Source organism: Dermacentor silvarum, chromosome 10 (assembly GCF_013339745.2).
Source record: "Dermacentor silvarum isolate Dsil-2018 chromosome 10, BIME_Dsil_1.4, whole genome shotgun sequence".
Taxonomy (NCBI): Eukaryota; Metazoa; Arthropoda; class Arachnida; order Ixodida; family Ixodidae; genus Dermacentor; species Dermacentor silvarum.
The window spans coordinates 151,650,661-151,665,095 of record NC_051163.1 but is presented as its reverse complement, the minus strand read 5'-3'; the positions used below and the strand labels follow the sequence as shown (position 1 = coordinate 151,665,095).

The following is a 14,435-nucleotide window of genomic DNA, read 5'->3' as shown; positions in this document are numbered from 1 at the left end:
CAAACGGAACGGTTAATACCGGGCCAAAGGAAACGACGCCGAACACGGTCATACATCTTTGAGACTCCCAGATGACCAGCGGTAGGAACATCATGCAACTGTACGAGTACAGTCTCACGCTTATGCTTGGGCTTGGGAGCAACCAGCAGCAGTTCAGGGCCATCAGGGTGGATGTTGTAACGGAACAATATGCGATCTTGCAGCAGGCTGAGAATGGTGTTTCGACAAGGTTACGTCGTTGGTCATCGGCGATGTCACCAAACGCGGTAAGCGTGAGGACACAAGTTGACTCGCCGGTCTCAGGAAGGCATGGTGGGTCTACTCGATGACGTGACAAGCAGTCAGCGCCCTCATGGAGTCGGCTTGTCTTATACACCAATGTGTAAGAGTACTCTTGGAGCCGTAGAGCACAGGGACCGAGACGTCCAGCTGGATATTTCAAGGACGAAAGCCAGCATAGGGCGTGGTTATTCGTGATAACCCTGATAGGCCGTCTATACTGGTAGGGGCGAAATTTACCCACTGCCTAAACTAGGGCGAGGCATTCACGTTCGGTGACCGAGTAATCGCGTTCGGCTGGTGACAGCAGACGGCTAGCGTACGCAATGACACTATCGCAACCGTGCTGTCGTTGTGCCAAAACAGCGCCGATACCGTTGCCGCTGGTGTCGGTGCGAACCTCCGTTGGAGCGGACACGTAAAAGTGGCCGAGAATTGGTGGCGACGTGAGTTTCATCGTCAGCTCAGCAAATGCACTAGCTTGTTCGGGACCCCAAAAAAGTCTCATAAAGACCAGTTCTGTTAGAGGACGTGCGATGTCAGCAAAATTTCGCATAGATCTGCGGAAGCACGAGCAGAGGCTTACAAAGCTTCGAAAGTCGTTTCCGCAGGTCGGCACAGAGAAATCCTTGACTGCGCGAACTTTTTCCATATCTGGACGAACACCCGAAGAGTCGACACGGTCTCCGAGCACAGTAAGTTGCCGGTGACCGAAGTGACACTTTGACGAATTCAGCTAAGTCTCGCCTTGTGGAACACGGAAAGAACTGTCGAGAGACGCTCGAGGTGTGTGTAAAAAGTCGGCGAAAAGGCAATGACATCATTGAGGTAGCACAAGATTTTGACCACATTAAGCCGTGAAGTAGTGCGTCCATCATTCGTTCGAATGTAGCGGGAGCACTGCATAGCCCGAATGGCATCACCTTAAACTGATAGAGCCCCTCAGGTGTAATAAACGCCGTCTTTTCACGATCCATGTCGTCAACTGCAATCTGTCTATACCCGGAACGAAGGTCTATCGAAGAAAAACACTTGGAACCACTGAGACAGTCAAGGGCGTCATCTATCAGAGGTAAGGGGTACACGTCCTTTATTCGTTACTTGGTTAAGATTCCGGTAGTTGATACAGAAGCGCAGCTGTTGTCCTTCTTTCTAACGAGCACGACAGTAGATGCCCATGGGCTCGAAGAAGGTTCAATGATATCACGGGTAAGCATTTTGTCAACTTGGCGCTCAGCGGAAGGGACACGATAGGGACATTGTGTATGGGTTTGGCATCGCTGGTGTGAGTAGGAGCGGCGGGAGTAGGAGGGAGAAGGAGAGCGACGACGCAGTGGTGAGCGGGGCAGGTGTCGGGATGGCGAAGGGGAGCAGTTAGATTGTGCTGGTCACGATGGCGGAGCGCTGTCGTCTTCATTGGGTACCGGCACCTGGGAACTAAAACCTGGACGTCGGATGTTTCGATAGCTCGGCTCCGGGTTCCGAGCTATCCGGTTCCGGAACTATCGGAGCTATATAACTATGTAACTACATATAACTATCGGAACTATATCGGAAGCCTCTGGACGGCAGCGCAGTTCTACCAGCCGGAGAGCGTGCTCCCAATCAAAATAAGAGCCACAGAACCCCGAACAAAAGTCAGCAACTCGGCACTCCTAGCCGTTGAAAGCCCTGGCAAGTCAGAATTAATAGGAAACACTAACAAAATCCACGGAAGGGATTGGGAAAACGCGTGAGAACCAACAGCGAGCGTGTAACTCCGATAGCAGCAGAAAGTTCACATATGTGCGCATCCAGTTAAACGCAACACCATTTGAGGAAACAAGACAGAACAAAAAAAGGCATTTTTTTGCTCATTAGTTGCCTGCGCCAGTTTGCTTGACCTGGCTATGTACCCGACAAGGCGAGATGACAGGAAGCAGTACGGCCTAACAGCCACCCGACAACCACACGTATAGGGTATTTAGCTCATGTGTTTAAGCAGGTTAATTGCGCTGGCTGTTCCTACATGCGCTACAAGGCATATGCAGCATATGTACGGTTCTTCTTAAAAGGAGTGAGGGTAAGGCGGATGGGCGAGGAAACGATCTAGGGCGTGTTAACGGTGACGAACTCGACACCCATGATCGGAATACGTATGAGCGGAAGGTGCGTATTCGAGTCGGTCAATTAGTCGAATGTACGAAGTCGAATGGACAAAATTTACAGGAGGCGACGTAAGGGCAAACGGAACGGTTAATACCGGGCCAAAAGAAACGACGCCGAACACGGTCATACGTCTTTGATGAGACTCCCAGATGACCAGCGGTAGGAACATCATGCAACTGTACGAGTACAGTCTCACGCTTATGCTTGGGCTTGGGAACAACCAGCAGCAGTTCAGGGCCATCAGGGTGGATGTTGTAACGGAACAATATGCCATCTTGCAGCTTCGACAAGGTTACGTCGTTGGTCATCGGCGATGTCACCAAACGCGGTAAGCGTGAGGACGCAAGTTGACTCGCCGGTCTCAGGAAGGCATGGTGGGTGTACTCGATTTCTTCGCGCACGCACGCTAAATCTGTTGAAATGTGTTCTATGTTCTGGTAGAACTTGGCCGAATACTTATTAAAGCAGTACATATCAACGAAGAAAATGAACACGTATTCTGATTGGTTTTGTAACCAAAGGATTGCCTACCGTGTGCCGGCCACCCTAGTTCACGTGGGCTCTCTCGTGCTTCCTAGTCTCGCCGGCAACTGTCTGGCCGACGTCGCGCATCGCGCGCTGTATTACTGGTTCAGAAAACATAATCGCTATTCCATTTTCAGCCCTCCAGAGTCGGCGAGGTGCCCTTGCCCAGGCACCACGACGAGTGCACGAGTGCACTTACACGAGTGCGTATATTCTTTCAACGCGTCGCGTGCCTTTTGTTGATCAAGGCATATTCGCGGCTACTGTCGCCAGGTTGTTTTATCGAGTACATTGTGTTAACGACCCTCCCGGTCAAGTTCTAGTACGGTTTTTTTTTTTTTTTTTTCATGTGCCCGAGTGCCAGGTAAACAATATTTAACACGTTGTACAGCGAAATTTTAGGAGCAGGAAAGCTACCAAAACCTGTTTCCTCAATGCTCCGTTAGTTACCTGCATTGGGATGCACGGCGGTGCGTCAGACAGCATGGCACATGGAGACACCACGTTGCTCGTATATTAACTGTCGACTGTGTTCAGACTTGACTCGCCTCCTTTATTGATCTCGGGTACAGCTGTGGCAGCGCCTTAGGACCTGGCGCCGTTTGATACTGCGGCTGTATCGATCCCCAACGCTTAGTAACGACACGCTAATAACGTTCTCAACCACGAAAACGTGTTCTTTCAACGCGTCGCGTGCCTCGCGCTGGCCAAAGAGTGTGCGTAAGTTCGCGTTCGAGTTGGGGTAGATGTGTGCAGATAACGTACGCGAAACTTAATTACTATGCCAGGAAGCGGCGCTAACCCCTTTGACAACCTTTACCGAGCGTCAGTCCTGCCGACGTTCCGGGGTTGAAGCCCGTTCTCTGGAGGACGTTAGCGATGCAACGCCGGCGGATGAGTGAACTTTTTCTAACCACGAAGAAAGTCGTGTATCGAGATAGGCCCGCAACACAGGCTGTCCGTATGTAGCAATGATCAGCGAACTGGTTCAAAAATAGTCATTCCTTTCTTAATATTTGATGACGGCAAAGCATGCGAGTGTGACAAGCTCTGTACATACTGTAACCAGGTTACTAGGAAGGTACCGGGAAGCTTCGCTGAATGCAATTGCGGAAGAGTTAGCTGTTTAGGGATCCTCGATATATTGAGACGACAAGCTGGATCGTTGGCTTCTATATCTGAGGTAGCTTTAAACACTTCAATATATAGTGCTAGTAACACCGTTTCCTATTGCCGCCGACGTCTCTAGTGCCGGTGCAAGCGAAAATATGCCTAACGGTATTCCAGAAAGTCTCCATGTGGTCTAGGCACGGCTAGACGGCTTCTAGTTCGCGATTTCGCTTCTGTCGTGACTCCGCTTATCTCACTTTTCGGAGAACGGAAGGGGGGGGGGGGGGGCTGCAAAAATAGTGACTGGCATATAAAGGAACGGAATGAATATGTGTGACCCAGTACATGGGTCATTGCTACTTAGGGAGAGGCTGTGTTGCCGGCTCTTCTCGGTACACGGCTTTCCTCGTGCTTAAAAAATAATGGTCACTCATCCGACTGCGTTGTATCGCTAACCTCCGAAGAAAGGACTTCAACCCTGGAATGTTGACAAGAGTGATTATCGCTCGTTAACCGTTGTCCGAGAGAGTGGCGCCGCTTCCTGGCATAATAATTATGTTTCGCGCACGTTAAAAAATAAAATAATTTATGGGTTTTACATGCCAAAACCACGATCCGATTATGAGGCACGCCGTAGTGGGGCACTCCGGAAATTAGGACCACCTGCGGTTCTTTAACGTTATGTGCACACATTATACATATGTACATTATACATCTGCAATTGCTGCTAATGTTTCTGGCAGTACACCCGACTAAATAACGGAGGAATAAAAGGTGTCCCTGCAACTATTAAATATGGAAGATGGCACCTGAGGATGTCGATATACGCATCAAGCACCACCCCCCCCTACAAAAAAAAATAAATAAAAATAACAGGTATTACCGCGCGCTTCTCTATCCGACAAGCATTATGCAGAAGCTCCTCTGAAGTTGTCTCAGTAAGCGTAGGCGTTCTGCCACTTTCTCATCTCAACCCTGAAGTCTTAAGTATACATCTTTATCAACCCTTATCAGCCATTATGTTATTGAACTCGATCCTACCATAACCGTTGTCGGTCGTTATCCACCTTATCGCAGTCGATCCGATCTTTATTTATCCTTAACCTTATCCGACATCATCCGACCCTTATCGGTAGTGATAAAACTTAGAAATTCCACTATTGTAAGCCCTTATCGCTCTTTAGCAACTTATGCATCCGCGTCGAACGATTATCAATCAACCGTTACGAGACCCATATAACCCCTCATCACTTCTGATCATCCCCAGTGGAAAGTGCATTCCGCGATCACCGTAGCACATCGGCGACGTGGTACGTTTGGCACTTAATTTTGGCAAAACTGGAATTTTCCTGTCTGAAAGCTCAAAGTCGGCTCTACATGTGAACCTGTAGAGACGGGTTTTATTCTACCATTACCAAGTCTTTCAACAAACGCATCGCAGAAACTGTTTTCATTTGACATTCGTTTTGTACCACCGGTACAACCCATTCATATGGTCCAGATATATTCATCTATTGCAAGTGTGGGTGTTTAGTTTAGCGGTTAAGATACTCGGCTTCGATGCGTGGGATTGTAGGCTCGAAACTCGCCGCCGCCAACGCTTTTTCTTTGGTACTTATTCTGTTATCTCATTTTAATGTAGCGCATCGTGTTACGCGTATCGGGTGGACAGACAGACCCATGGGCAGATTTCCTTGGCGAGTCGCCTAAGAATGTCCACGCGCTTAAAGGGAGAGTTCGTGAAAGCGCCGCGCAAGACTCGATTGACCTCTGCGGCCTTTGGTTTTCAAGTAAACGATCAGAAGCCTGTAATACGCAAACGATCATCTCACGCAAAATATGAAACGACTGTTGGCGCTCTTGAATTCGAGAAAGCGAAAGGCTAGAAACATTTCAGGACAGACCACTATGACAATTAGGCAGGAAATACCAATGATATATACCCCTATATTCCTCACCCTGGGTATTGAAACTTCCAGATCTACTGGGAACAAAAATAAAGTATCCTTAGACTCCTCCAAATTTATTTCTACGATACATTCAACTGACTGGACCGCGCTACCACACGAATCCTGTGCTCTAAAGGCTTAGCGTTCGATTTTGGATAAAGTTACGCACTGCATTCACGAATGCACGGCTACATTTATCATGTTCCCTAGATAACCACGTGTTACGAGGGGGCTGCTTCGATATATTTCGGAAAATTTCTGTAAAAGGCTTGAGAGTCAGCCATTCAGCAGTGGGCTTAAAGCTCGTTTCATAAAATACTATATCAGTCTTGCATCCTCATTTAAGTGTGCAAAACGCAATTACATTCAGAGCAAGAGTTGAATAATGGCAATAATAGGATCGTTCATTAGAAACTAACGTGATGAGAGATTGGTTAAGAGCTTGTAGGCTATGTCCAGTTGACCTAAATTAAAATATACCTTGAGAAATTTTATGTGCACTCATTGATGGCTAGTAGAAAGAATGAACATGGTGAAGCAAGGTCGGTAATGGGGAATCTACTAGAGAATTACTAGTGCTACACAAATACTCACTGAAGACATTCACGATATCAGTTTGATGGAAGTGTGTATAGGTTATTATTTTAAAGCCCCCTAATAACTAAGGAGTTTCTCAAGGTATATATTAATTTAGGTCAACTGGACATATATCCTAGACGTTGTTAACCAATCTCTCATCACGATAGTTTCTAATGATCTATCATAGCATACATTGTTAAGTGTTTAAGATTTTTTATTCTTTGAAAGTTGGTAGAATAATAAAACACGATTGAAACGATTGAGATTAAATTGAACGATTGAATGTTAAAAATGTTCTTCTACGCCAGGAAGTTCTGTCTACCAGCTTCAGTTTTTCGTGGTAGTATGCTGCGAGATGCAAGCTTCTGTATAAGAATTTGGTGAATAATTATGTCGAAAACTTTTGCTAAATCCATAACGATACTTCTAACCAGCAAGCTTTTGGCGATCGCTTTTGATTTTATCTGTTAAGTTTAGAAGTGCTACTTCGGTTGAGTAACCTAACAGATAAAATCAAGGAAGCGATCGCCAAAAGCTTGCTGGTTAGAAGTATCGTTATGGATTTAGCAAAAGTTTGCTAAATCACTGCGGACCCAGATACTGGAGACCTTTCATGACGATCCCACTGCCGGTCACTTTGGTTTCCATAAAACCTATGAGCGAATTCGCAGCCGCTTCTCTTGGCCTGGACTTGCAACAAGCGTAGCCAAATATTTGGCTTCCTGTTCGATCTGCCAACACCGCAAACGACTGACCTTACCTCCGGCTGCACTGCTACAACCTGTCCCGTGTCCTGAAGCTCCTTTCGCAGTCGTTGGTATCGACTTGTATGGACCACTACCCTTATCGGCTGGTGGTAAACGATGGATTGTCACAGCTGTAGACCACTTGACACGGTACGCTGAAACAGCCGCACTACCTTCCGGTTCTGCAGTGGAGGTTGCATCCTTTTTCTTGGAAGCCATCTTTTACGACACGCAGCCCCACGTATCCTTTTGAGTGACCGTGGCAGGACCTTTCTGTCTAAACTTCTCGATGTTCTCCGTGCGTCCAATACCATCCATAAAACGACTTCGAGCTACCACCCTCAAACTAATGGCCTCACAGAGCGCTTTCATCGTACGCTGTCGACATGATTTCAATGTACATCAACCCTGACCACACCAATTGGGATGTATTCTCCCATTCGTCACCTTCGCTTACAACACGGCCGTCCAACGCATAACGTTATACTCGCCCTTTTTCCTTGTGTATGGCCGTCAACCGATCGCTGTCCTCGACATCTCTTTCTTTGGCGTCCCCGTGCCCTCGTCAACATCAATGAATGAGCAATTTGTTTCGCACATTGCCCAGTGTCGCCAACACGCCCGCCTCAACACCCACGCCAGCCAACAAGACCGCAAAACTCGCTATGATGCATCCCACCGTGTGGTTTCCTTCCAGCCTGGAGACGAAGTGTTGCTGTGGACTCCAGTTCGCGTTCCTGGCTTATGCGAGAAATTTCCCGTTTTGTCGGGCCCTACACTGTTCAGGAACAGACTTCGCCAGTTAACTATCGTGTCACGCCCGTTGTTACGCTTTGGACGGCCGCTGCTGTACCACATGAGATTGTGCATGTTTCACGTTTAAAGCCTTTCATACGGCGTTCGCAGCCATAGCCAGCGGCCAGTTTGGCCGCTTCCACGCGCGGGGGTAATTGTGTGAGCATTATATTACCCCTTCATCTTCATCTGTATATACTCATCTTCATGGCCAGCGTCATTATCTTCTGCGCGTGGCCTGCATATTAAACCGTCGAGGTTGAACAGCTGCTCGCAATATATATAATTTATATATATATATATATATATATATATATATATATATATATATACACTATATATATATATAATATAGTGTATATATATATATATTATATATATATAGCGAGACAGGGAGCGCAAGACAGGGGCAATTAAAGATCGCAGGGAGAGGCCTTCGTCCTGCAGTGGACATAAATATAGGCTGATATATATATATATATATATATATATATAATATAGCCCTTATATTAGCAATTTATTCATCAACGATTGCAGCTTTACACACACACACACACACATATATATATATATATATATATATATAATACACACACACACACACATATATATATAATGTGTGTGTGTGTGTGTGTGTGTGAAGTTGCGATCGTTGATGAATAAATTGCTAATATAAGGGCTTGTGGTTACCTGGATACCAAATACCACCGTCTGTAGTCCTTTTTAAACCTCTCTTCGTCTCTAAGCGCTATTTAGGATCCCAGCATATAAGGCAAGTCAGCTTGAATTACGTGTTGCGCTGCTAAGTACGAAGACATCGTATGAAGTCCTGGCCGCGGCGGCCGCATTTTGTCTTTGTCGAAATGAATCGGAATGCCTGTCTATGGTGTACCCAGATATTGTTTTTAGCACGTAAAACACGTAAATTTTTAGCATAAATTGGGATCTGCCTTATGGCTCAATACATACATACACAGTAACCTGCATTCCAGATACCAAATGGGACACGAACTCGGTACTCGTTCCATTCGATGAAAGCCATATGTTTTTCTGCAAGAAAGCAGCCCCCCGATGCATTCCGTTGTGACCGACACAGATTCCCCTGTCTTTCCTTATACAATATCACCACCACGCCACGCCCTGTTAGCCTTGTCGAAAGACCGCGAATCAAGTCACATTCACTCTCACTCTCATAGAAGGTCACACTTACGAGTTCTTCCGTTCTGTTCCATTGGTAGGCGTCGCATTCTGGCGTTACTGCCACCACTTCCAGCCTGTAAGTAAAATACTGTATCACCATATATCTATTTAGGCCATGCCACACGCGAGAAGTGTGGATACTTGGATTATTTTTAGATGCTTTCAGATGCTTTTTTTAGATCATTTTTGTTAAATTACATTTTAGCAGCTTATGGTCAGGGCTATGTCACTCTCTCCATCCATCCATCCGCCGTGCGGCGTCCACACCGGCACTGCGCATGAGCATCCCCCTCCCCTCCTCTCCTTTGTCTCATCTCTCCTCTCGGCATTCCTCCTCTCCTCTCCGACGCTCCTCTCTTCTCCGGATTGCGAAACGAATGGCAACACATGCGGCTCCGCGCGCGATAATGTGAAGCAGCTTAGGTTAAGGTACGTCCACACTAGCGACAAAAACGCGCGCGACACGCCGCACGCGGCAAGCGCCCGCGCGGCAGACTCGCGCGGGCAAGTCCACACGCGTTTTGCGGCACGCGGCAACGGCGCGTGGAGTGCCGCGTTGTCTCGTTCCATTCGATACTTCTCGTGACAACGCGCTCTCCGTTCTGCCGGTTTCGTGTTCCATTGGAAGTGTGTGTTTCGTTGCGCCACTGCCGGCCACGCTCAGCCATGTCGGATACGGACGCGGAGCTGCTGGTGACTGTGAACACTATACTTATTTGTTCTTTACTTGTGCGACGTCGACGCGCCAGAAAGTGGACGAGAAAGTTTTGGGTGCGCCCTATATGGCGGTACAGGGACACTGAGAGCCAGGCGCACACACTGCTTTCCCGCATGTGCCAGCGGTTGGCACGCAGCTCCTTGTCCTTAATATCGACGTTCGATTTGTCATAGAGGCACGCATATCCGCGAACGGTTTCCAAAAACGCCTCCATTGCGAGGCGAATTCTTCGTCGACGTCTCGGTGGCGGTGTGGGAAGGCTTAACAAAAACAGCCCCCTGACTGGACATGGCCTCTGAGATTTTACGGCGTGCGCGTCACTGCTCGATCTCGGAGCCCATGCATTATGATTCTTTGCTTGTACGACAGGTGGCGCCACAACTGCGCAGCTCGCTTCTGATTGGTGCTCGTTTTGCGGCTGCCGCAAAAAATGGGTCTCGCACCCATTCGAGCGTTTGCCGCGCGTTGCTGCCGCTTTTCGTGAATCTTGCCGCGCGCGACAGCATCGCTCGCCGCGTGCGGCGTGTCGCGCGCGGCAAGCCAGCGCGAGGCACAAAAGCGTTGCGATGGTCACACTGACCCGCGTTTTGCGAGACGCGGCAGTCACATGACACAACCTGACGTCCCGTTTCGCCTCGTTCCCTTCCGAGACTTCTCGTGAAAGCGCGCGCTCCGTTCTCCGTTGCAGTTGCTTTGTTGTTTCGGCGTTTCACTGGGAGTCGCTCAAGCTCAGGGAGGTCAGATCTGGAATGACGTATTCGTGACTGTGAACATTATAATCTTAGCGTGTTCTTTGCTTGTGCGACCATGGCGCGACGTCGACGTGCCAGAAAGCGGACAGCGGTTAGGGAAGGCTTAACGAAAACGGCCTCATTGACTGGACATGGCCTCTGAGATTTTACGGCGTGCCCGTCACTGTTCGATCTCTGAGCCCATACATTATGATTCTTTGCTTGTGCGACAGGTGCCGCCACATCTGCGCGGCTAGCTTTACATTGGTGCTCGTTTTGCGGCTGCCGCAAAAAAATGGGTCTCGCAACCATTCGAGCGTTTGCCGCGCGTTGTTGCCGCTTTTCGCGAATCTTGCCGCGCGCGACAGCATCGGTCGCCGCGCGCGGCGTGTCGCGCGCGTTTTTGTCGCTAGTGTGGACGTACCTTTAAAGGCGCGACGGTAGGCGCTGCATACTCCGCTGGAGAGCGCCACTGTAGCTCGCGGTATAATGACGCGCGCGCGCGCTCCGCTCCTCTCATCTCCTCCCGCAACGCCGTGATGAGTGCCACGGACAGCGCCAGCGTCAACGCCAGTGTCAGCGCCGTGGACAGCGCCGCGGAGAAGAGGGCTCGAGCCGCTGCCACGAAACGGCAGCGGCGACAGGCCGATCCCGAACTTCGGGCTCGCGAAGCCGGTAGCTACGTACCTCAACCTAACGGAAACGACGAACTGAAAACTAATGGGAACTAACTAGGAGTCGACCCCATGGCTGCTTCGCATACTACTCAGGGTTCCCCTACGGGAAGATGGTGTAATTTTTTCTTTACGTGCTAGATATGCGAGCGCTTATTGGGTGTTCTGCGACATGCAAAAGCTAAGCGAGAGGACAACCTGGCGTGTTGTATCGCCGCCGACGACAGTGTTTGTCTGCCTGGCCGGAGGGAGGTGAAGTCACACAGGTGGTCATGCACGTCCTCGCAGCCTATCGTTTTGCTAGCTGCACCCCGCTCGCCTCTCAAAAACGTTAAGCAAAAGAGAGAATGTAGTCGTTGGTGATGGCAGGGGGGTTCGATTGCTTCTTTCACGTGGTAGTTAGAATACAAAACAGGGAAGAACCCCCACATGCAAGCCTAATTTTAAGTGAAAACAGCTAGAGGAGATGTACTGTTTTGACAGTATAAACGGGCACAAAGTCATTCGTATTAGTGGACCTGTATTCGAACTCAGCGTCGCTTTACCTAATCAGATCGGCTAAGAACAATGTCATGGGGTCGCTTCTCAGCAACGGCGCGCATTCCAATATACATGTAATGCAAAAACAGTTAAAATTAAATGCAAATTACCCATCCACGCGATCGTAGCAATGGCTACAAAGGAAACCCAAGGCTGCCCCGCAAAGGCAGTGGTCCCGGACCAGGACGAACTTTCGTTCAACTGCGAGGCTTTCCTTTTGAGGAACCCGTGGAGTTTTCCTTCATAGCAATTGCTACAATCGGATGGATGCCTCATTTTCTATTTAATTACTTACGTCAATGCAAAAACAGCTGTGTACCTCGCTTTGAGGGTGCAGGTAACACCGCCCTTTCTCCTTCAAATGGTCAACAAGTCCAGAACCCTCCACTACAACGTCCTTCATAGTCCATTTAACAGTGTCCAGAAGTTAAACCGCGGAATTTACTATAACCTAACATCGTGACACTGTGGTGCACTAGAAGAACAGCGCCGCTTAATGCATCCTTATAACGGGCATGATAACAGAGAAACTAGTCCGAATGATCAGGTCATCTTGTGTTGACACATATCGTAAAAACAAACGCAGTATGCAGGGTGACACTAATTAAATTTCAACTTTGCGACATTGAAAGCGCCGAATGGTAATTCAACAGAACGTACATGAAATTTCCATAGGTTTTTATGCTTGGCTTTCTTTAAGCCACAATTGCAAATATGTCATTGCCCCCCCCCCCCTTCCAAGTAAAATAGCACATGATGCTAAGGATTGTTTAGGTGCAACATTACTATAATGGAACGCATTTTCATACATTTCACGTGTGCTGTGAAAATGCAGGCCAATTAAAGCACCACAAGTACACGCATTTTTCACACAAGCACTTTTTTTTTCGTACCTTGCTCCGCGTAGTCGACGTAACAATGTAGGGCTAGCTGTAGTTTCCCAACGTTAGAACAGTGAAAATATTTGTTCAGAGTTGTCCACGTCCGAGGGTGTCTTTTGACACGAGCATTTAGGAGTATCCGTCCGAGTAAAATTTAGGCATACTGCCCGGCGAGCATAAAATCGGGATTCCACAATACAGCAAAACTGAGGGGGACGATGCGCTGCAGACCCGTCCACTTCAATGTTACTTGCAGTAGGTGGTATCCGCGACTGGCGCCGCAGTGCCCCTGCGCTAGGTGTCCATACGAGCGGCCACGGTTTCTCGCTTTTATTGCGATCTTACATCCTCTACATCCAATGAATACATATTTCAGATAAACAAACGAAAAAAAAATATTCAAAACAAGTTATACGATTCACTGTGCGATGTGTGTAAACTATTTGCCTACGTCCCCATGCATGAGAACTAACAGTTACGGCATTGTTGAGACCGGCCAGTGTCAGGGTATAATCAATTGTAACCGCCCCGATTCACGGCCCGTTTTGAAGGCCGCGACCAATTGTTTAACTGCCGGCCAATATATTTGAGGAAGTGCGGGGCATAATGCAAAAAAAGGTATTGTTCGCCGGAACACGTAAGCAAGCTAATACAAGAGAGTAATGTGTTCGTAAACGTAGCACCATCAGCGGAATACAGTCTTTCTGAGGAGGTTTACGGCCGCGACAGCGCCGGTGGCGATATCTCGAGACGAAGTTTCTAACCAGAGAACGCGCAAAACAAGTACTGCAGGGACCCAAATAGTGAACCTATGTGTAGGTTCACGGGAATTCAGGGCGCAGGCTCCTTTCCCAAGCGTATGAACCCCTGAAGGAAGCCGAACGCCAGGCCGGGGTACGCTTGTACCCTTTTGAACCAGAGGGTGCCCGGCGGCGGTGAGAATCGAACCCACAGCCTCCCGCAGCCGAGGCGGGCGTTCTACCACTAGGCCACGGCTGCGGTAGAACCATGGCCGTCTTTCACCGGCTTACAGCTCACCCAGCGCCAGACGCGCTTTTCTGCAATGGATGTTTATATTATCGCTGGTTCCACACGTTTATGGTATGGCGGAGGCTTGTTTAATCAGATTCAGTGCACGACAAGAATAGTTGGGTACATTGTAGAACCTATGCCAGCCAGCACCATTAATTACGCTTCATGGTTATCTGTAAGGCATACTTATCTGTAAATAGTTGAGGTGTCTGGTGCTATCATTGTACTGCCTTACTTTTACCGCTGGGCCCGTGTTCACCAGAGAAATAGCTAACTTCTTAGCTCAGTTTATGCAAACGCGGGTCGTCATGCCTAAGGACGCGGCAATCTACGAATTGGGCAAGGCGCTTATATCGAGACATATCTAGTGAGCAAGGTTAACAAGGTGAAATATGAAATATATATATTTCCGCTGTGTATGTGCGCAAAGCGGAAATTCAATAGCGTACAAAGCACGAAATTTCATCATTGACAAAGCTATTTTCTTTACGTACATGAGACGTGCTTTGTACCACCATTGGCAATATC

At 48.2% G+C, this 14,435-nt stretch overlaps 1 protein-coding gene across 1 annotated transcript in view; it reads right to left on the bottom strand.

Annotated features, from left to right (window-relative positions):
- LOC125941147 (uncharacterized) overlaps window positions 1–14,435 on the bottom strand; it is a 74,640-nt gene that overhangs the window by 36,298 nt on the left and 23,907 nt on the right. Inside the window, exon 4 of the mRNA XM_049658105.1 lies at window positions 9,342–9,405. Coding sequence (XP_049514062.1) covers window positions 9,342–9,405 — 64 coding nt within the window. The remainder of the gene's footprint in view (window positions 1–9,341; window positions 9,406–14,435) is intronic.